General features: G+C 46.4%; 1 protein-coding gene across 1 annotated transcript in view; it reads left to right on the top strand.

Annotated features, from left to right (window-relative positions):
- foxn2a (forkhead box N2a) overlaps nucleotides 1-17126 on the top strand; it is a 29567-nt gene extending 12441 nt beyond the window's left edge. The window contains exons 2-6 of the mRNA XM_080017147.1: nucleotides 5448-6028; nucleotides 10032-10156; nucleotides 10558-10607; nucleotides 12180-12248; nucleotides 14840-17126. Of these exons, the coding sequence (XP_079873273.1) occupies nucleotides 5462-6028; nucleotides 10032-10156; nucleotides 10558-10607; nucleotides 12180-12248; nucleotides 14840-15306 (1278 nt within the window). The 5' untranslated portion in view covers nucleotides 5448-5461 and the 3' untranslated portion in view covers nucleotides 15307-17126. The remainder of the gene's footprint in view (nucleotides 1-5447; nucleotides 6029-10031; nucleotides 10157-10557; nucleotides 10608-12179; nucleotides 12249-14839) is intronic.
- Nucleotides 17127-21292: the final 4166 nt, after the last annotated feature.

Here is a 21292-nt window from a genome sequence, read left to right as displayed (position 1 = left end):
GGAACTGGCAGCGGGAGGCAGCTCCCAGAAACCAACAATTCCCAGAATGCAAATGGCGGGGTTCTCCCAGCCATTTCATTCTCGCATTCTCCATTTGATTTCTTTTCATGGTCATCTGCTCCATCCGATCTGCTGTGCGTTTCTCCAAACAAAACCAATCAAAATAGTGTGTTATTTTTTTTTCTTGTTTTTTTTGTAGATCTGTTAATTTTATTTTCCGACGTTTACATGACACATCCGAGAGTCCCGGTGCATTGCGGTGCGGTGTCCATGTTTTCCACAAGCTTGAAGCACGGCAACCAAAGTCGGAACTTACTTTTAAATGAGGCCTTGTAGATCTAATATGGTGAAGATTCAGCGACTGGATTGTTTATTTCTTGTCTCAAATTTGTGCAGAAACAGATTTTGCTGGACTGATAAGTTGAAATAACTGAAAGTTAAGGAGTAAATTCAATACAAGCTGGAAACCATGCTCAAACGCCATTGGCTCACAGAACCAGGAACTTGTGCCCAGACCCCATTGGCTCACAGACCTCTGGGCCTCGGGAGGTGTGGTGCAGGGTTTATTCATATATGGTCATGAGTTTGTGCAAATTGTTGGTATAAGCATTAGGAAGACGGCCCCAGGTATTAAAATTTTCCAAATCTTTGGACGGAGACGGCGCTTTCTCCTTCCATGAATTCAGTGGCATATGGTTATTTTTAGGGTCACGCAGGGATGGATTGTACAGATTGTACCTGCGGACCTCTTCACACAACCTTCCTTCTGACGCATCCATCTTCAATTACCTGAAGCGCACGGCGTGGAGTTGCAAAGAAATCGCCGCGTGCCGCTGTCACGAGCGCTGCAATGACGTCATTAATGCCCCACGCACTAAACGACACTACGGCTGCGGCGACTGTAAACCAGACTATACCCACGTGCCCCAGATGGCTGTGATACGAGCCACGCTACAGCTACAGTACTGCAGTGCTGAATGATCCCAGTCTGGGTGAAGAATGGAGGAATGTCGGACTCCTCCCGCCTGCTCTAAAGTCTGAATCCGTTTTTGGGGGGGTTTGCACCCTCTCTTCCCCCAGGGCGTCCACTGCAGCCGCCCCCCGCCCGGTCAGTGGAGGTGTGGAGTGTAGCAGTTGGGTGCCAGGGGTTTGTGTGTGTTTTTTTGGGTGGGGTCAAACATCACAGTGCATTCCTATAGAGCAGTTGTTCTCAAAGAGGCGTCCTTCCAGAGGTTCCAGAGGATCCCCAGCAAAATGGTTAATATTTACATTTTACCGTTATTTTATTTGCAAGACCTTAGCACCGTTAGACAATGTCCAGTAATGACTGTTTGCATCCTAGTTTCACTTCATGTCCCTAACTACACTAGAGACACTAAATCAGACCTAACAATAAAAATCTGCTCAGATTGGAACTATATCTGATCAAATGGGGTCTGTCGCCTGATCTGGATCAAATTTCCTCGAGTCCTTGATGGGAGAGATTGAAAATCGCTGCAGAACCAGTCTTTCAATTTGTGCTCCACCTCTGTTAGCTCACATCGTCCTGTGTTAATCTGGTGACCTAAATGCTCATGATTTGCATGCGTTGCAGACCACTGCATGAACCCTGACACAGAGCGCTAAGCTGCAGCTGGACTAAGAGGCAGTTAAACCATTTTTATGCTTTTAAAATCAAAAGTCAGCCTTGATTGTGTGTAACATTTCGGCTTTAAGTCTGATCACTGCGGATCATCCAGTAAAAGTCTGTCGTCAATCTCAGTGTTCTCTCTTTTTCGCTCTTGTTCTCCCGTACGCTCCTCTGACTTTGGTTGTGATCGCTCCCCCGTCAACCTGGTAATTTCAAGAAAATAACACACAACTGCAGCAGCAGCAAAGGCAGGGCTACACATGAAGTGAGGGTGATAGAAACTCTACTGTGGTAGATTAAAAGTAGACATCACAGTTAATTGTGATGTAACTGGGACATCTACATTATGTTGTGTTGACATTTGATAATGGCGGTAATGCCTCCTCCCCCGTCGCTGGTAGATCCTCTCCTGAAATCTCCATTCAAGAGTTTGACCCAATTCTTGTATTAGAGCATTGTTTGTAAAGATAGGGCTCTCTGCCCAGCCTATTTTGGACCACGTCAAGCCATCTCTGCTCTGATCCAAAACACCCCAGACCACCCGAGATCACCCCAGGGCATCACATACTATCTTAGACTCCCCCAGGGCATCCCAGACCACAGTGGACCACTGCAGAACCACCCCCGGGATATTCCACACCCTCCTGGACCACAGCAGATCATCCCAGACCCCCCCCAGACCGGAGCATCTGTTGCCCCTCCCCATACAGCGGGAGCATTTTGCTGTTCGGCGGTGTTGGATCACTCATTTTCCCATCGACTCCTGTTTGCTGGATTTCTGCCCTTAATTGACGGGATGGCGCGGTTGTCATGGTGACATGACATGCCGGGCGTAGATTAAAGCCGGGCTGTGCAGAAGTCTCTTTATGCGCTTGGCCTCATTGACCAGAATGCAAGGGCAAAGCTGTGGCAATACACACGCAATCATTCTATTCATATTTAGCCTGGAGGCAAAATGTAAAGTCACTTAACTGATGGGGTCATTTTGATTTTATTGATGTATTTATTTGCAACCAAGAAAATTTTACCAAGCTAAATATGGATCAATATCAATAATTAGAAAATATTGTCTGTCTTTGTCCGATGGATGGCTTTGACATTTTGACAATTGAATGAATTTCATGTTTACATTAGTGTTCAGAGATCTGGGGTAGACATATAACCAATGGCAGGTGAAAAATCCTATATTTTAATAACGAAATACAGACATTACAGTTAATGGAAAAATATACATTTTCAGCTTGTAGTACTTTTAAACAACTAGTACAGGATTGATTTGTGGAAACTTATGAAAGGAGGTTTTATCTGATGACCTCAGAACTAGAGAATCCTAAAGGTTTTCATTAGAGGAGTATTTTTATGTGAATGATTGAAGCCATAGCACAGCTGCTCTGTAGCCTTAGCAATGATGTTAAACATTCATTGTTTTTAAGATAATACTTTATCAATCCCCAGGGTTAAATTCCACAAGTTCTGGCCAAAATGGACCAGATCTGCCTGCAGGGACCAGATCCAAAGTCCCTAAAATATATTACTTGGCATTTTGGTAATTGTAATTGCTTATGTGTAAATGTACTGTTGTTGGAGCCAACAGAGGATCTCTTTGGAATGACAGTACATCTTTATGATTTTGTCGCCTCTGTGCCAATGGCACCAAACTGATTGTACAATAGCTCATATTTTACCAAGGGGTTTAATTTGTCAAGTAGGCATTCAATCGGTTTTATTGGTGTAACACCTGCCAGGAGCTTTAATGAAGAATACTGTCATAAAATGGCTCCATTTCCCCAGACCTGCAAATCAAAAGTTGTGTACAAGGAAACCGTATGGAGCTGCTGTACTGTCGTGCAGCTGTAGGTTTAGTGAATGACCAGTAGCTGTTTGTTTTTTTCTCCTGGATCATAACGATTCAAGGTGATATCTGCCCTGCAAAGAATTAATACAGAGAAAATGGGTGTTTATTCTGTAAGAGTGTTAACGTTCTTAATGGATACATTACATACAAATGTGATCATAAGGGAAAAAATGAGGACGCTGTTGTGAATGGTTGCGGCCCGAGAAAAGAGAAATTGCTGCACCAGGCTTTGTGTGCATAGTGTTGGTATTTTTGCAGATGTTGCCTCAGTTGCAAGACCCAGAGCTCAGATGCACTCAGACCTTTCTGTCCCCTCGTTCTTCATGTACCATCTGTCCAATACCGTAAAAGCAGGAAGCTCCGCCATGTCCATAATCACATGACAAAGAACCCTTTGGTGAGTGAGCTGAAGGTGCAACACAGTTTCACATAGGGCTGCTGCCTGAAAGTGGACGAGTTGAATCATCAGTCAGGAAGCCCCTCGGTTGACTGAGATTCTTCAAGTCGCGCAGTCGTTTTTTTTTTTTTTTGTTTTTTTTGTCAGTCAGTGTGCATTACAATAACAGGATGAAACAGATGGGAGCTTACTGTATTACTTACTTTACTGTATTACTGTATTACTTACTTTACTGTATTACTGTATTACTTACTGGAATTACAAATATATTTTTATGTGTGAATGGAACACAGCTCTCCGTGCACCACGATCGCCGTGCCCCGTTCCTCCAAATAAGACAACTAAAAACAGTGTGTGGGGTGGGGTGGGCACGGAGGAATGGGGCACGACTCGTAGACTCCTTAAGGTTATTTTCTGCGCGTAACGCGTGGAGAGGGGGTGATCGGGGAGAGAGTCACGGAGGAAGTGTCCCCGTTACGCACGGTTTCGTTCCATACCGTTCCAGACGCACTTGTTTCGTTCCATAAGGAGACATTAAATATAATAACCTACATCTAAAATAAAAACGCAGTGATTTGGCACTGGTCGCGGGTACCTCACCGCTGGCGCCTGCATCGTCGCCGTCCCCCTTGGAGGGGGAGACAGGTGCGCAAAATGCGGCCCAATCCCTCCCTCTCCGCATGGCACCCGAAGCGGCTGCCTATCTCGCCTATGGGACGAGTCGTCCCCCGAAAGGTCGAATATTCACATTGAGCAGCCAAATCCGATTAGACTGACAAAATTCTGAGTCGGGTACAGGCCTAGTTCCACATCCAAGAAGAGGTTCTTGCATGGTACTTGCTGACCCTATTAGCCCAATGGCGGTCTTCAGTTTGCTCATGCTCTCAAATGATCAAGGAGGCTCTGTCGATTAACCTCCCCACTCCACGTGGCAGGTCGAGCCCGTCTTGGCATTAAGGGCCCTCCACTCAGTCTTGCAGTTGGGATGTGATTGTTCACAGATGATTTCATGCTCATTTACACTTAACAAGCAGCGGTATCTTGATTTGGGTGTCGAGGAGTGCGGCCCTCAGACCTGAGAGTCTCTTGAGAGGATCAACTCCAAACTCCTTGGCTGGAGAGCAAGAGGGGGGCCAGGGACACCGAGCAAAATGCCCAGTGCCCCAACCAGCAAATTATTCTGGTTTGGCCATATGAAGTTATTTCTCACATAGCGTCATACAATATAGCGATATAATATCGATGTTGTGATACCAGACTAGATATTGTCTGAGGTTTTTGGCTATTGTAATAAAGTAAAATTGTCTTTAAGGAGCGTTGCAGTAAAGTAAAGCACTACGCTTCATAGACTGTTTTAGCTGTTCTAATCAATGGTCATAATATCCACGTTATTATTGTCTGGTTCTCAAATATTTCTTCTGTGTGAATATCATATGAAAGCACCAATAGTCAAATGATCAATATTGAGCTATTCTGGATCAAATGTGTTTTTAGCCCTATCTGTACTTTTTCTGTGGAACGTGAATGTTAAACTTGTCTTTGTCTGCTTTTTTCTTTTTGCCCAGACCACCCTGGGTTAATGGGTCCAATTATCGGGATGTCGCCAGATAAGAAAGTGGAAATCCCGGGCGTGCAGGAGGATCGGACGGGGCTCCGAGCAGTGTGTGGCGCCGGGACCCTGCCCGAGGCCGAGTGTGCCTCCAGCCCCCTGGCAACCAGCGTGGACTGCACAGGGGGCTCCGAGGACGAGGAGCTCACCAACCTGAACTGGCTGCACCAGAACCTGCTCCAGAACTTCACGCTGGGAGGACCTGAGGCCCTGCCCAGCGCCAGCCCGCTCTTTGACATTGAGGGCGACGGCGGGCCCAGCCAAGGCCCTTCGTCCACCTCCTCCCCCTCCTCGTCACATGGCAGAGGCCGGGAGCGGGACTCCCTCAAGTCCAAGCCCCCGTTCTCCTTCTCCCTGCTCATCTACATGGCCATCGAGCAGTCGCCTAGCAAGTCACTGCCCGTCAAGGAGATCTACGGCTGGATCCTGGAGCACTTCCCCTACTTCTCCAGCGCCCCCACTGGCTGGAAGAACTCAGTGCGCCACAACTTGTCGCTGAACAAATGCTTCCGAAAAGTGGACCGTAGTCTGGGCAAGGTATGTCACCTAAACCTCACCTGAGCCAGGTGATCCGAATTGCCTGAAATTTTCCAGTTGGAGTAATATAAAGTAGCATCTCCATTAGGTGAGGAGGCCATCTCTGGCCTAGTACCAAGTAGGGCTGTGCAATATGACAATATACCTATATTGTAAAACGATAGGAAAATGACCGTCGTGTATATATTTTTTTAGACCATTTCTATTGCTATGCCCCAAATCAGTGGTAGAACTGCTTTACAACAATGTAAACAAACATGGAGGAACATGGCACTTGGGGAAATCACTCAGCCCAACCACCACAAGATGAGGACGAGCTTGTACGACCAGAAAACCGTACCTTTTTTAAGCATTTTTAACATGTCTGCCGGTCGTGTTTTAGTTCCAGGTTGCAATCAATGAAATTTTACATCTTTAATTTTGCAAATACAGTATGTTAAAAGTTGAATTTTAATATCGTTCCTTTTTTAATTTGAGAGCTCTGACAAGCACAACTCACAAATAGGCTTTACCGTGTCTTTATTAAATATAAATGATTCAATATACAGAAAACGTGCTCTATTGTGATATATATCATTATGGAGATATTAAATTACCTATATAGGGATAGAAGATTTTGGCCATGTCGTACAGCCCTAGTACCAAGTGTACAAAGCAGAGCTAAGCGACATTGCAGGCCATTGATTGGTCAATCACAATCATAAAATCATCTTGTCCGGGATCTTTCTTTCTGCTGCCCGTCTTCTTCTCTAAAGCAGTCTCTTACACTCTTTCTGCATTTTTCAAAATAACTATACAAAACTATACTATTAGACACTAACTTCAAACTATGAGAAAACATGATGATCAGAGTACATAATCATAAGATTTTCATGATCTGATATTATAATCCTTCAGTTTTGGTCTCAAAGTGTGTGTGTGTGTGTGTGTGTGTGTGTGTGTGTGTGTGTGTGTGTGTGTGTGTGTGTGTGTGTGTGTGTGTGTGTGTGTGTGTGTGTGAGTGTTGTGACCTCTGACTCTGCTGCGATAAGCCTAAATGCAGCCAAGGTTACGGATGGTCCAGAGGAAACGCAAGAGATAGAACTTTATCAGTGTGAGCGCAGCGACGCTCTGCAACGGTTTCCACGGCAGCGAGGACCTGAAAGAGAGCAGGGGCGAACTAGTCAAATTGTAGTCGAGTTGAATATGTGTTTTAGTTTTGCTGTTGTTTTTTCTCAAATATAAGAAGCCGAAATGCAGAACTTGTCCCTGGGTACATCACGGGTGTCCTGCAGACACTTTTTAAAACCTCTGAAGGAAAAGGGAAGTGTGTGAAACTTGTTGTTTGGGTCTTTTGGTTTGATTTAAAAAAAAGAAACCGTAAAAACCAAACCAGTCTCAAGTTGATGATATCATGATATTGAGGCTGCTTTGGAGAAAGGAGAATATCCAAAACGACCGTCTTGACCGTCTGACCAGGTCTAGGATGCGAATGATGATGGGGCGAAGGAAGGCATTTATCGGTTTTGTCCTCCCCCTCATGTAGTATTTGGTAATTTTCACCTTTTTCTCCAACTGGACCCTCCATCCTTGCATCAGGAGTCAGTCCTCGTTTCAGGCAAAGCAACACGCTGCCGCAGCGTGGGACTTTGCAGATTCCAGGATGTGTAAGTTTGGCGTTTAGTGCTTAATTCACTGTTTGCTGGAGCCGCATTTGTTGCTGTGCCACTGTGTTGTTGCCGGAGTACCCGAATGTGTGACCTGCCAAATTGTGAGCGGTGACTAGAAAACAGGGATGAAAATTTGATAAAAAAAAATAATATATATATATATATATATATATATATATATATATATATATATATATATATATATATATAATACAAATTTTAAGTTGCATATTTTCTGACATCAATATGATTTGAACACGTTGCCATCGCTCCTCTCTCTCGGGCTGCATCCAGCGCTGCACCTCCTCTGGAAGAAGAGGCTGGAAAATGAGCTCTGGGTGACCTCATGATGAAAAATGTAAAAAGCTTTTGAACCTGTGGGGACCTCGAGGTGTCCTGGTGTCAGTTTTATAGGCGGTGTTCAAGCTGCAGTACCGGGCTTGGCCACAGTACCGGGTGGTGGGTGAGGCCTTCCGTCTCCTGAGGAGACCGGAGTCGCTTTCACACGACACTGCACCGTGGTTTCTGTTGCTATGGCGACATTTCCTTCCTCCCACATTGGAGCTGGTTGGTAATCTGAGTCAAGGTTACCCCCCCCCCCTCCACACACACACACACACACCTTCTCCGTGCACGGTGAGCGTGCACGCCGCCATGACATGTTGTGCTGCAGAGAAACTCTTTCCTAATAAACCATCGCTTCCTGCGATTGTTGAAGCTCCTTGTGAGGCAGCTTCAGACGTTCAGTTTTATTCAGATCTGAAGGAGCGTGAACCTTATCTTAATCATGAGACACCAGTCGTTATGAGATTTTCGTGTTTGAAAAACAAAAAATAATTTTATTTTTGTATCTCTGACAAACTCCACTGTTGTAAATAAACTGTTGAAACAGAAACAGCGTGATCGTCATCAAAACATAAAGGATGTTTTGACTGCTACGACGCTGCTGTTATTTCAAAGTGAAAGTACGCCTTTGTGGGCTGTATTGAATGATTCCAACTTCCTGGTGGAGGAGAATGTTGATTGGAGGAGAAATGCATTGTGGGTTTGCTTTCACAAGACAAAATATAAAAACTGTAACATCGACCCGGGCGTGTCTTTAAGTTTTACAGGATACATTTATTTTTGTGCCGCAGGAGAAGGTGTTTGGACTCATTTGTTTTGGTAAAACGATGAGGGAGTGACTTGAAAACGTAGCATGTAGCGTGACAAATGAAACTACTTTACAAGTTCTTAATTTCTACCTTGATTTAAGATTTCTTTCCGTTTGTGAGCTGGGGAATCCCCACAAAGGTGGAGAGGGCTGTCATGACATTTTAGTGGACGATTAATACACACAGTATATTGTGTTTTAAGTTTATTTAATGCTACCTTGGTTCCACCGGTCTCTCTTGGGAGGCCTTTAGTCCCTCACAACAGAGACTGACCTTCGATCTTAATCCACGCCCTGACAGACAACACCTTCAGCCAATCAGATTAACCAAACGCGTGACGATATCACAGCGTGCCGCATGACCACGATCGTGTTAGCGACTGTGTCGGTTTGTCCGCTGAATATCTGCCGTGCGTGCGTGCGTGCGTGCGTGTGTGTGTGTGTGTGTGCGGACAAATTTGTCCGCACACAAACACACAAACCCTAACCCTAACCCTTACAGCTCATTGAAACAATGCTTCATTCCTCTTGAAGTGATGAAATTAAAAGCAATTTTCTCATGTATACCTTCATGCCTTTGGTATGTCATAGAGTAAAGCAAATAAACTGTGAAAAGAGATAAATTATTGCTAAAGAGATCAATTTGTTGGTACCCTTAATGTAATATTTTGTTGTACAACCTTTCGAGGCAATCACTGCAATCTGTATATACAGTATATCTATATATATCTATATCCGCGAAAATGTTGTTCAAGAACATCTTTGTCAACAACGGGGCAAACTGATAAATCAAGCTCTTTCCGAATCCAGTTGGCAAAACAGCGAAAACGTCTTTTGACAAAATCCAACAGTAAACACTTTTGTTTTATTGCGGTTATAACATTTATTTCTGCAAAAAAAATGATGCTATGGCTGCATCAGCACCATCAGCCTGTCCTGCATCATCAACCAACCTAACTAACTGCCTCCAGTTGGTCCGTCACACATTCTGTAAACATTGTATTTTTTGCAGCATTTCTGACTCAAAAGTCCCACAAAACTTAGATGGAGTCAGACAAGAATCAAACCCTTTTACAAAATGATTGTGTGCTGCTCAAATGATGTCATGTAAATGTGATGACGTGTGAGCTGTGAGGGCTCTAGTGGACTGTGACCTAACCCTGAGCTTTGGGTTTGGACCCACGCTGTGCTCCGCTTACAGGTGAATGGGAAGGGCTCCCTGTGGTGCGTGGACCCCGAATACCGGCCCAACCTGATCCAGGCTCTGAGGAAGCAGCACTTCCCCACCGCGCACGCCTTCTGCACGCCACCCGCCTCCCCGCCCAGGTGAGGGCCACGCCCTCTTCAATCACCTGCTGTTTGCAAGGATGTCAATATTAGACAAATAGTATAACAATAACAAACATTTAAAAAAAAAGTCTTGCTTTTAAATTATGATTATTTGTTATGACTCTTATCGTGATTTATTTACTACGTTACTGTGATTCAACTTTTTATTTAAGTTTGTCTCCTTTTTGTGAGGCACTTTTTAACTTTAAAAGTTCTACGTAACTTAACGTATTATAGTTATATTATAATATATATATTATATATATTACATTATAATATTTGAATATTAAATTGACTACAAGCTGCCTTCCCTAATTTCCATCCACGCGAGATGAAAATATTTTCTGTCTTTTAATTAATTATTAAAACCTTTTGCGGTGTGCGCTTCTCTCCTGCAGTGCCTCGTCCCCCCCTCGCCACCTCGTCCTCCAAGGCTGCACGTTCAAAGGTGAATTAGCTCTTCCAGCATCGACCTTCATGTTGTTACGTGTAGGGCTGTCAGAGGGAACACTTTACACCTTGAGTTTGGGTCTCATCTCACTGAACTGGTTCCCGACCCGCCTTGGCAGCTTCTCCCCGCGTCGATACCCGTCAGATGATCGGAGTGCTGCCGATCAATACAGAACAAAGACAAAAACCTCCGAACTGATCGGGGTGTCTGTGAGTCCTTAAAAGTCTGAAAATCTCAAATTCAATTCAAATATTAGGCCTTAAAGGCATTGAACCGTCTTGTATGTGGTCTTCACTTCAACATAAACATTTTCCCAGGTTTATATTTACTCACCAGTGTTTAGTTCTGTTAAAACAAAGCACTTGTTCGATTTTTTTCCACTTCCTTATGTCTAACCCTGCTATCTGACCTTGACAACCTGCCCTGTTTCTACCTGATACTTACCTCTCTGTCCCAAATATACCGTATGGACCTGCAATACAGTGAGTATGAGGGAGAGGATTTGTCTAAAACTCAGCATCACTTTCTGTTCCATTTTTTTCTTTAAAAGGTCTTTTAATGTATCAAGTTGTACTCTCTGATACCTGCAGACGCCCTGCGGATTCTGTCAGTTTAAAACTCTTTGTGTAAAAACAGCCTCAAGTACAATTAGTTGAAGTGACTCAATCAGGTTCCATTTCCTGCAGCTGCAGCTCTGATGTGTGCTTGTTTCCACATCAGAACATGAGAGCTTCCTGTCCAAGGCTCTGGTTTGAATCCCGATACAAAGGAATAAATATCACAGCGGCGGCGTGTGCTTCTCATGAAATGATGTTGTCACGGGAATTCGGTCAATCGTAGAAATGTTGTTGAACTCCTTTGCCCGCACGTTGGACCCTTTGACAGCCCTACATACTTTCAACATGTTGGATCTTGTGTGTTTGATTTCTCTAAACACATTCCAGTTTTTCAGTTGCAGCTCATCGCTTCGCTCTCATCATCAACAGTTCTGTTTCCATTTTTCAATCATGCAGTTCCCGCATAGACAGGAAGAGGGAGTACTACGAAGAGTATTACATACTAGATACTACATACTACATACCATCAAGTGTACTTTAGTATGTGAGCAAAAAGAACAATGTCCTCTACTGCATACACATACTACACCGTCATGTGGCCGCCCCACTTCCTTGAAGCACGTTGTCATGACAACGCTGCATAGAATCCTTTACCGGCGTGGTGCCCTCACAGTGCATTGTGGGAAATGCTCTGCAGCGCAGTGTTTGTGTACTACGATATTTGAATAGGTCTTTGTCATCCTGGTACTTTTCACAAACTATTTCATGCTAATACTAGGGTATTGGACATACTAAACACTAACTTGCCGTTCTTAATAGTATGTAGTATGTACTAAATAGCTAGTATGCCATTCTGAACACAGCCCAAGTCATGTGATTCCCGTATAGACAGTAACTCCGCCCCCTCAGTCACATGACTGCTGTTAGCGGTTAAAGCCCCCGCCCCCCCATAGTCGTCCTCCTTTAGCCCCGCCCCCTGTTCTGACATCACGCATGTTCTCTCCTCTTCCAGAGTCTGACATTGATGCTGCCACCGCCATGATGCTCTTAAACTCCGCCCCCGGGCAAAACGTGGACCCATGTAAGAGACCCCCCCCCCCCCCCCCCGTAGCGACATCCTCCATCTTTTACTCATTTGTCAGCCGTTCATTCTCTTTCCATATTTATTGTTTGGTTTTGCCTGTCGTCAGATGTCCCGTTGAAAGCTTTGGTACCGAATCAGGCTCCACGTCGAGCATCTGAAATACGAGGTGTTCCGAAGCGGCGGCCGTATGTTATGATTTGTGCCGTTCAAAAGGCTCGGCACGCCTGCGTCCCCACCCTGCGCTTCTCGTTACGGAAGCGACCGTGGCCAGGACGCGCTGGCTCGTGACCAAATTGCCTTCTTTATGCTTTGCCCCTGACCCAATGATCGTGCCAAAAGTGCACAGCGAGAAACTCAGGGTGCTGCTGGTGGCCCCCAACCGGCCCAGGTGAGTACGAGTTCCCTGGCACAAATTTGTCGACAAGAGGCCCCCGAACCTGGGCCTGTGACCCAGCAATAGTGAAGACTATTGAACCCCAGAGCACCGTCCCCAACAGCGCTTGATGCTAATAGGATGTCACTGTTTACTAGTTGGTGCAAATCACCGGCAGAGGAGCTGGAGGCTTGTAGGATGCACGCGCTGAGGTTTTTTCAGGCCAGTCTGGATGGTGGCCTGTCTGCCTCCACAGTCAAGGTATATGTGTGACACCAAGGTCGATGATGGCACCGTGGAGTCACGCACCCTTTTATAGCCAGTTACTCACGTCTTGAAGGGAGCTCTGCAGCCACGGTGCTCGAAAATGAAATCAGTGTCCTCTGGGGAGCGGGTGCTGGAGGTTTTATCCCAGCCTTTGTTCAAACATTTGGGCCAGGTTAGGGCTGGGTATTGTTTAAAAAAATGATGATACCAGTACCAATTCCAGTATCCTTAAAGTGATACCGCTACCAATAGAGTACTTCATTCCATACCTTGTTTTTCTACTATACCCATCACGTGAATGGAGACATTCAGTTCTGTAAAATGCCACCACTCCTCCCCATCCAAATCATTTGAATACAAATATATTTTGAAAGTGTTCAAATGATTGAAATATGTATTAAATTACTGTACACAACTGTACAGTGAAATATTTGGGTGGGGATATATGTGGTGATGGTAGCTCAGGAGGTAGAGCTGGTGGTCTAGTGATCTAAAGGTTGCTGGTTGGATCCCAGGCTCCTCCTGCTAGCATGCTGTAGTGTCCTTGAGCAAGACACTTAACCCCTAATTGCTCCTGATGGCTGCGTCCGTCGGTGTTTGAACAATTGGAAGTCGCTTTGGATAAAAGCGTCTGATCAATGCAATGTAATGTAATATTTGGGCAGTGTGGTTTTAAACACATAGCCAGTACAGGTACAAGCCTCTTTCACTGTTCATATGGACACCTGACCATTGTTTTAAGATGAACCGATCCTTTAACAGACTGTTGTAGCTGCGCTAGTGAGACAATCACATGTTGCATTAAATCGAAAAAAGCTTGCTGTTATTGGCTGCGAGCAAAACCATACAAATAATAATTTTTCTAGATCTGGTACAAATAGGATGGAATGAAGGTATCGTTTGACTGGAGCAGTTTCCATACTACTTGGTATTGGGTTATTTCGATCCATACCTTAAAAGGTATTGAGCGCCAGTACCCAGCCAGGTAGGTCTAAAAACAGATCTTTGTCAATTCTGGCTTCCTTCTGGCTTTTGCCTTGGCTCAGTGTGTGAGTCACCTTGTTGAGTGTCGCCATGAGGCCCGAGGCTTCCTTCCGCCTTTAAAAAGTGCTGTCTGGGCTTTTAGGTCTTATGTTGAGGAGACAGCTGGGTGTACGCGGTCCCCAGCTGACGTGCTATGTCCAAACAACTGGATCGCTGAGGCCATCGCTAGTGCTTACAGGTGCAGGGCACTTCCTGTCCTTCTTGATGTTAGTGCCACTCCACAAGCAGTGTTTGTACTCACAGGGTTCCTTTAACAGATATCTCTGTAGCAACATCATGGTCCTCAGCCTGTACGTTCTACGGAGTAAATGTTGCCGCGTGTAATCCTGTAGCAGCAGCCATCTTGCTAAGGCTCCCAGAGTTCTTAATAGGGCGAGTACGGCTTTCTTGCGACTTTGTTGATATAAATCGTCCAAGTGCTGGAGCGCCGCCTCTGGAGGCCCAGGTGAATGAAAAAGAACCAGAGCTATGAATGTAACAGAAGCTCTATGAATTCGGATGAGTCTAGCAGGAACTTGGAATCTCAGCATGAAGGTTCTAAAGGACGTCGATGGTCCATTTCTAAAGGCGTGAAGTGTAATGTGACCATTTCCTGGCGTGTGCGTCCAGGATGTGGGCGCTCGTAGGTGTCTCTATGGCTCTCTTATGGCCGACGTCACCGAGGTCACCAGTGACTTGGTTGGTACAGAAACTAGACCTGGACATCCAGGTGCTGAAGCAGCGCCTCTGGTGGTCGTCAAGACTTGATAGAACCTTGTTTACATTCGTTACTGGTTAGCTTCATTAAAATGTTTTACTTCCTGTTGAGATTATTTTGTGTATTTTTCATATCTGAGTGTCCAAATGTAATATCAAGAGGAAGAAAGAGTTTGCTCACAGCTATCCTCTTCTTCCACCTCTGCAGGCGACTCCGCGGGCGACTCGGATGCCCCGCTGGACCTTTCCAGACCGGACCGGTCCAGACCGGACCCGTCCCGGCCCGGCTCGGTGCTGGTGAACAGCGACCCCAAGCAGGATCACAACTACAGCAGCGTGGCCCTGCAGCGCTCCTCTTCCTCGCTCTCCTCCTCTTCCTCGCTCTCCTCGCTGGACGAAGGCGCCTGCGACCACCGCCGACCGCGCCGGGCGGGCAGCGAGGGTTTCCACAGCGACGAGGACTCGGACCCCTGGGACGAGAGAGAGGGGGGCCGCCGAGCCCCCCGCCGCCACCCCTCCGCCAAGCGGCCGGCGGGCGGGAAGCGGGCGCGGCCGGAGGCGGAGCTAGACGAGGAGCTGAAGGAGGCGGCGGGATCCCTGCTGCACCTCGCCGGCGTGCGCGGCCTGGACACCGCCAAGCGCGGCGCTAAGAGCAGGAAGCACAACAGGAAGTGAAAGGGCGTGGCTCTGTTTCTCCTTCCTCTTTCCTCATCTGATCCCCCCCAAACGCCTCCAGTGTGCCTCCTTCTCCGCAACTCGCCGCCATTTTGAGCCTTTTCTCCTTTTCGTTCCTGAAGTCCAGCGAAACAAATGGCAATAGTCACATGACCCAGGAGAACAAAGCCATAGGGACTCCATGGGGGGGGGGGGGGGGGGCGGACCCACTTCCTCTTCCAGCCGAAAGTAACCACTGCATGTTTGTCACGGATGGACTCCACCTCCTCGCCGCGTCCTTTTGTCCTTTTTTTCATTTTGTGCCGAAGAAAGGAGCAGGTGGTTTTATTCTCGATCCACAGAGATGCAATAATGATGAATCAGCCCTTCTAAACTGAAACAAGTGTTATGAACGACTCTTTGACAGGATTTAGTGTAAACTCAGCCACTGCCAAACTCATTTGCTAAGCTAGTTATGCTACCCCCCCCCCCCTCCCCCTTTATAAAGAGCTGCCATGTTGAGTTCGATTTTTTTTATTTGTGCAAACTTTACATGTTTTACCTTCTGTCCATGTCCTATGCAACAAACCAAGCGGCTCTCCTCTAGGGGGCAGCAGTGCGAGCGCAGGTCACCTCAGACCAAGATGGCCGCCCAGCGAGCCCATCCCTTTCTGTCCCAGTGTTTTCCAACCAAACGCAGAAAGCTGCTTCCTGTTCCAACGCTGCTTCGTGGCGTCGGGTTCTGATTCTGCCAAATTAAACCCCCTTTAGGGACGGATCCCGGACACGAGGTCGGGTTCAGGGAGCCGGGAGAGAGTCGTCCCCATTTGTTTAAAAAATAAAAATAAAAATAACTAAAAAAATAAATAAATGTAAACAGAGGCGTGGTCGCAGAAAGAGGCGGGGTCACCCTCCCTTGCAGCGTGACGGAGGGGATGATTAAAAACCTTCATCGAAAAGAAGATGTCGGACGAGACCACGTGTCGCATTCCCGCCATGATTAGCGTAGTTTGCATGACGAGTGCCAAACGACTTTCTGTTGCTGCCGGGGTCAGAGGTCAGATCAGTAGAACAGAGTTAAACGACCCCTTGCTTTATTTAATTTAATATTAATTTAATTTCTCTTTTCTTGGTTTGGGACGGGGAAAAAAATCCATACACTGGTCTTATATAGCTGTGAAAAAAAAGAACAAATTGTTCATTATTCATAAACTTATTTATGAGATTAATTTATGGGATTACAATTCTCTATCAAATGACGGATCTCTGTGAAATGATCCAGAGACGTTTTGTTTTTCTTCCTGGTTTATTTTCTGCTTTCCTCCTGTTTTTCCTTTTATCGTTTTAAAGTTTAAAAAAAGAAAAAAAAGAAAAAAAAAAAGTGTTTTGCCAATGTGGTTTGAACAGATGATTTTTGTTTTAACCGACTGCCAAGTTCCCCCGTGTTGTGTTGATTTCCTGCGGGGTTTGGACGAAGGTCAAAGGTCGTTCCGTCACGACCTTCGCCCGGAGTTTGGTTTGAGATCCGCCCGTCAGACCTTTTACACGCACGTGCCGCCGCCGGGTCCTGACGGTCCGGCTCCCGGGCCCGCAGAACCTTCCGGGACGGGTGGAGACCGACGGGGGCCCCTGGGCGACGCGGGGCCCCCCTGGCTGGGGGCGGTGGGGCCCGGGGACGGAGGGTCTCCCTGGTCCTCCTGTAGCACTACCCAGAGGTGAGCTTGGTGCGATGCTTCGTTCAGATCCTGTTTTCATTCTCCCCAAATGTGTGTGGAAAGACTGTGGAACCGCTGCCGACCCAGTATCAGTTGGTGTCCGACGGAGACGCCCTTTGGTTTTGTACGCTAACCTCTGTTGATAAAATGTTTATAAGATTTATTTTCGCCAAAGATATGCAATCGCATTATATATGGTATTATAAATGATAATAAAACCTTTTCTTGTTTTATCACTCGCTCACACGGCTGGTTGTACTGTTTTACCCTCCAGACCTCCACCCTTATCTACCTCCATCTCACCAGGATCCCTATCCCTTTTCCTCCTCTCTACCTCCATCTTATCAAGTGAAAGGCAGTTGGTTTGATTCTACGGCTAAATGTTGTTATGGCGACAGCGTCCCCTCATCCCTTTGTACATCTTGGTTTGTTTTCTTTTTTTCATGACATGTTTTCTCAGATTCATCTCTTCTTTTGGATTTATTTTTAAATCACATTTCAGCCACTGTTTGTGAGCAGGTTGTAAAGGTTTTTTGGGGGTTTTTTTTTGTTTATTTTGGGGGACACTCCGTTCACCTGTTTTCCAACACTTCAGTCAGCAGGGCGGGTTGCCAGATAGGCAGTTACCAGATTTGCACCTTTTCCCTCAACATGGGTTCCAGCTCGGCCCGTGGCCTCGTCCCCGGTCCTAACGACCGTTTCCCTGCCGGCTAATTAGTCATGGAGGCCGAGCAGAGCGTGACCCCGAACAAGCAGCGTCTGATGAGGCCCCGGGGCCGAAGCTCGGCTCCTATTGTTCAATGAAGCCCTGTGTGTCTGCTGCTGGGGGGGGGTTCAGACAGGAATCACAGCCTCCTCCCCCCTCTCCCACAACGCCTTAGTAACCACGCCACGCCGACAGTTGCCAGGCAACCAGACAATGCTGGAGCCTAGGGCTGCTGTGTGTGTTTGGGTGGAAAAGGGTTGATTCATACAAGGATGAAATATTTGGATCAGAGATGGAAGATTAGTGACAGTTAAAATATAAACGATGAGTTCATGATTCACCAGCAGACATTCAGTCAAATTTAAACAATTGTAGTTTATTTTGAGAACCACATGTAATTACACTGATTTTTTGAATGAGGTCACTTGCATTTTTAAGGGGAATCGGACACACTGACCCACTCTGAGCTTGACCACAAACTAATTGTGTGTGTGTGTGTGTGTGTGTGCCAATTTATTATTGATATTCTGGATTCTTTATTGTGATGCTGGACGACTGGGTCAGAGCATCTCCACAACCACAGGTCTTGTGGGCTGTTCCCGCTGTGCAGTGGTTACTACCTACCAAACGTGCTCCAAGGAAGGACGACCGGTGAACCGGCCACAGGGTCATGGGGCCCAAGGCTCATTGATGCACGTGGGGAGTCAAATGTAGCCCCTCTGGTTCAATCCCACAGAAGAACTACTGCAGCACAAAGTGGTGAAAAGTGAATGTTGCTGTGATAGAAAGGTGTAGAACACACAGTGCATGGCAGCTTGCTGCGTATGGGAGCTCAGAGCGTCCATGCTGACCCCTGTCCACCCCTGAAAGCACCTACAATGGACATGTGAGCGTCACAACTGGACCATGGAGCCATGGAAGAAGGTGGAGGTCTGATGAATCACCTTTTTTCTACATCATGTGGCTGGGCGGGGTCAGGGTTAGATCTGATGGAGCATCTGTGGGATGTGCTGGAACAACAAGCCTGATCCATGGGGGCCCCGCCTCCAACTTCCAGGACTTAAAGGATCTGGTGCCAATGTCTTGGTGCCAGATACCACAGGACACCTTCAGAGTCTGGTGGAGTCCATGCCTCCACCTCACAGCTGTTTTGGCGTCACCAGGGGGAGCGACACAATAGTAGTGGTGGGTTTAAGGTTGTGGTTGATCAGTGTAAACTCTCCAGTGCAATGGGGAGATAAATACTTGGAAGGGGAGTTCTCCACAGTTCTCATGTACAAGTGTATGTGCAGTGATGCAGATGAGAGGATAAATATAAATACACAGGTTATAGATTGTATCACATCATCACAATCTCTGCTCTGTGGTGATAGAAGTGTGGTTGAGTGTTTGAACCCAGACATGAGGAAAGCGGTACTCTGCGTTTGACCCTCTTCACAAACAGAATCTGGGGACCCGCTTGAGTTCTAGTGCGTATGCCTTGCTCAAGGGCGTATGTTTCTTTTCCGGTGGGAGGAATCCAACACGATGAAGCCGCCCACCCCCCACGGGGCTCAACTCCAGTGCCTTGCTCAAGGGCAGCAGTGTTTGCCTGACTGACACGCAGGTCTGTAAGGATGAGAAGCCAACGTGACCCTTCATCCTCCACCACTACACGACAGAGGTTTTAAATTGCACTGACCACTGATCGGACACACCAACAACATCCGTCCATAATACATAGTACATGTTACATACATACATGTCATGTTTTCGTGCTCCATTTAAACCTGAAGTCCTGATATTTAGACTTTCGCTGTCGCCGACATGCAGCCGATCCTGTCGCGTAAACAAACATGATGAGCACGACCTGAAAGAAAACTAAACCTGACCATCCGAGATGATTGATGGAATATGGACGTCAATCAAACGCTCCGGTTCAGGTCAGGCAACCCGGTGCATTACACCTTTAATTATAACATCTTTTAAAGGTCTCAGTAAATGGCAGTTAAAGTGGTAATCCATCACATGGTCTGTTTTTGGTGGATTTGACTAGAAGTCCCAGAATCCCATTGGCAACAGCAACGTGACCTCCTGGCTTATTAAGTTCACCGCGGCTGCCTGATCAACGCACGAGTGTCGTGGCGGACCCCGCCACCAACCACGGAGACGGCGTTGAGCGGAGCACGTGCACAGACACGACTACACCGACTGTTTCTCACAAGAAAAAAGTTGAAATCTCACTTCTTTACATTCATTTCATTAGTGAGTGTGACTTTATACAACATGTTTTGCAAAGAGAAAAGGTAAGAAATATACAACTAACAAACAATAACAACGATAACAACAACACAAATAATAACAACAAAAATAACAATAACAATAAAAATAACAATAACACCACAAATAACAATAACAACACAAATAACAATAACAACCATTTAGCAACAGTTCCCTCAGCGCCCCCTAGGGGGCTGCGGAGCCGAGGCAAGGAGCAGGAAACGACCATCAAACGGTGGAAAAGGAGCCTCAGAAAGCAGAATGTGCCTGGTTCTGGTTCAGGTTCTGGTTCAGGTTGTGGTTCAGGTTGTGGTTCAGGTTGTGGTTGTGGTTGTGGGTGGGTTCGCTCACTCTCGTCTTCGTGGAGGACCCGTCTCGTTGCTCCTCCATCGTGTCGGGGCGGAGGGGACGCGCCGCGCCGCCAGGGGGCGCGTCACACGGTCCAACCTCGTCGTTGACTTCCGGGTTGGGCTCGCGTCTTCCGCCTTGTGAACGGTGGCTCCAAACGGCGTCGCTGCTGTTTCTCTGTGTGAACACGCGTCTTATGTTCCCTTCGTCCGTGAAAACAGCTTCCAGCCCAGACTGTGCTCAGCTAACGCGCTAGCCACCGATCAGCGGTTAGCTGTAGCGCCCGTTGTAAGGCTGCGTTCAAGTCGCATGGGAGAAATGGGACGCCAGTCAGGATTATGAGGAAGCAGGTTACTTTTTAGGATGCGTCCGTGTTAAGAGGCGTCTTTTCATCACAATATATTTCAAATGATCATTCATATATGCCTATTCCGATTATTAAATTATGAATAAGTTGAATGTTGACATTTTGATTAGAAAATAGAACATACTATATCCACTAGCTGGCCCTGGCACTCTTCTATACCAATAAAATAAATATATTTCGGTTAAAAAGTTGAATCACCTGGAGATGATCACACACGGCACACCGCCACTAATCATCAAATAACGCAGGTCGTGTTTACATTGTATTTACATTGCTTTATTACGATGTCTTAATAAATATCAAAAGTTGAAAGATGTCATTTGGCGACACGTCAATTTGAGGGGGAATTTTCGCAGCGCTAGTTGATCCCACCTGAATACGTGCGTTAGTTAGCACAGTTAGCACGCACCCTGCCACTATCCCGGTGGACACACGGGGATGAACCCGGTATCAGCCTCCTCGGTGAGAGCGTTAAAAGTCACTTCCCCGCAAAAACTGCGGGGAAGTGACTTTTAACCGCGATCCCTTGAAAAACAAACGGCGGTTTCCGTCTGAGCTCACGGGTTGTCTTTTCACCGCAACTTCCTACTTGACTTGAACGCCGCAGTTCAA

Source organism: Zeus faber (assembly GCF_960531495.2).
Source record: "Zeus faber genome assembly, chromosome: 16".
Classification (NCBI taxonomy): domain Eukaryota; kingdom Metazoa; phylum Chordata; class Actinopteri; order Zeiformes; family Zeidae; genus Zeus; species Zeus faber.
Note: the sequence above shows the minus strand (reverse complement) of the source record. Positions and strands in the feature narration are given on the sequence as shown.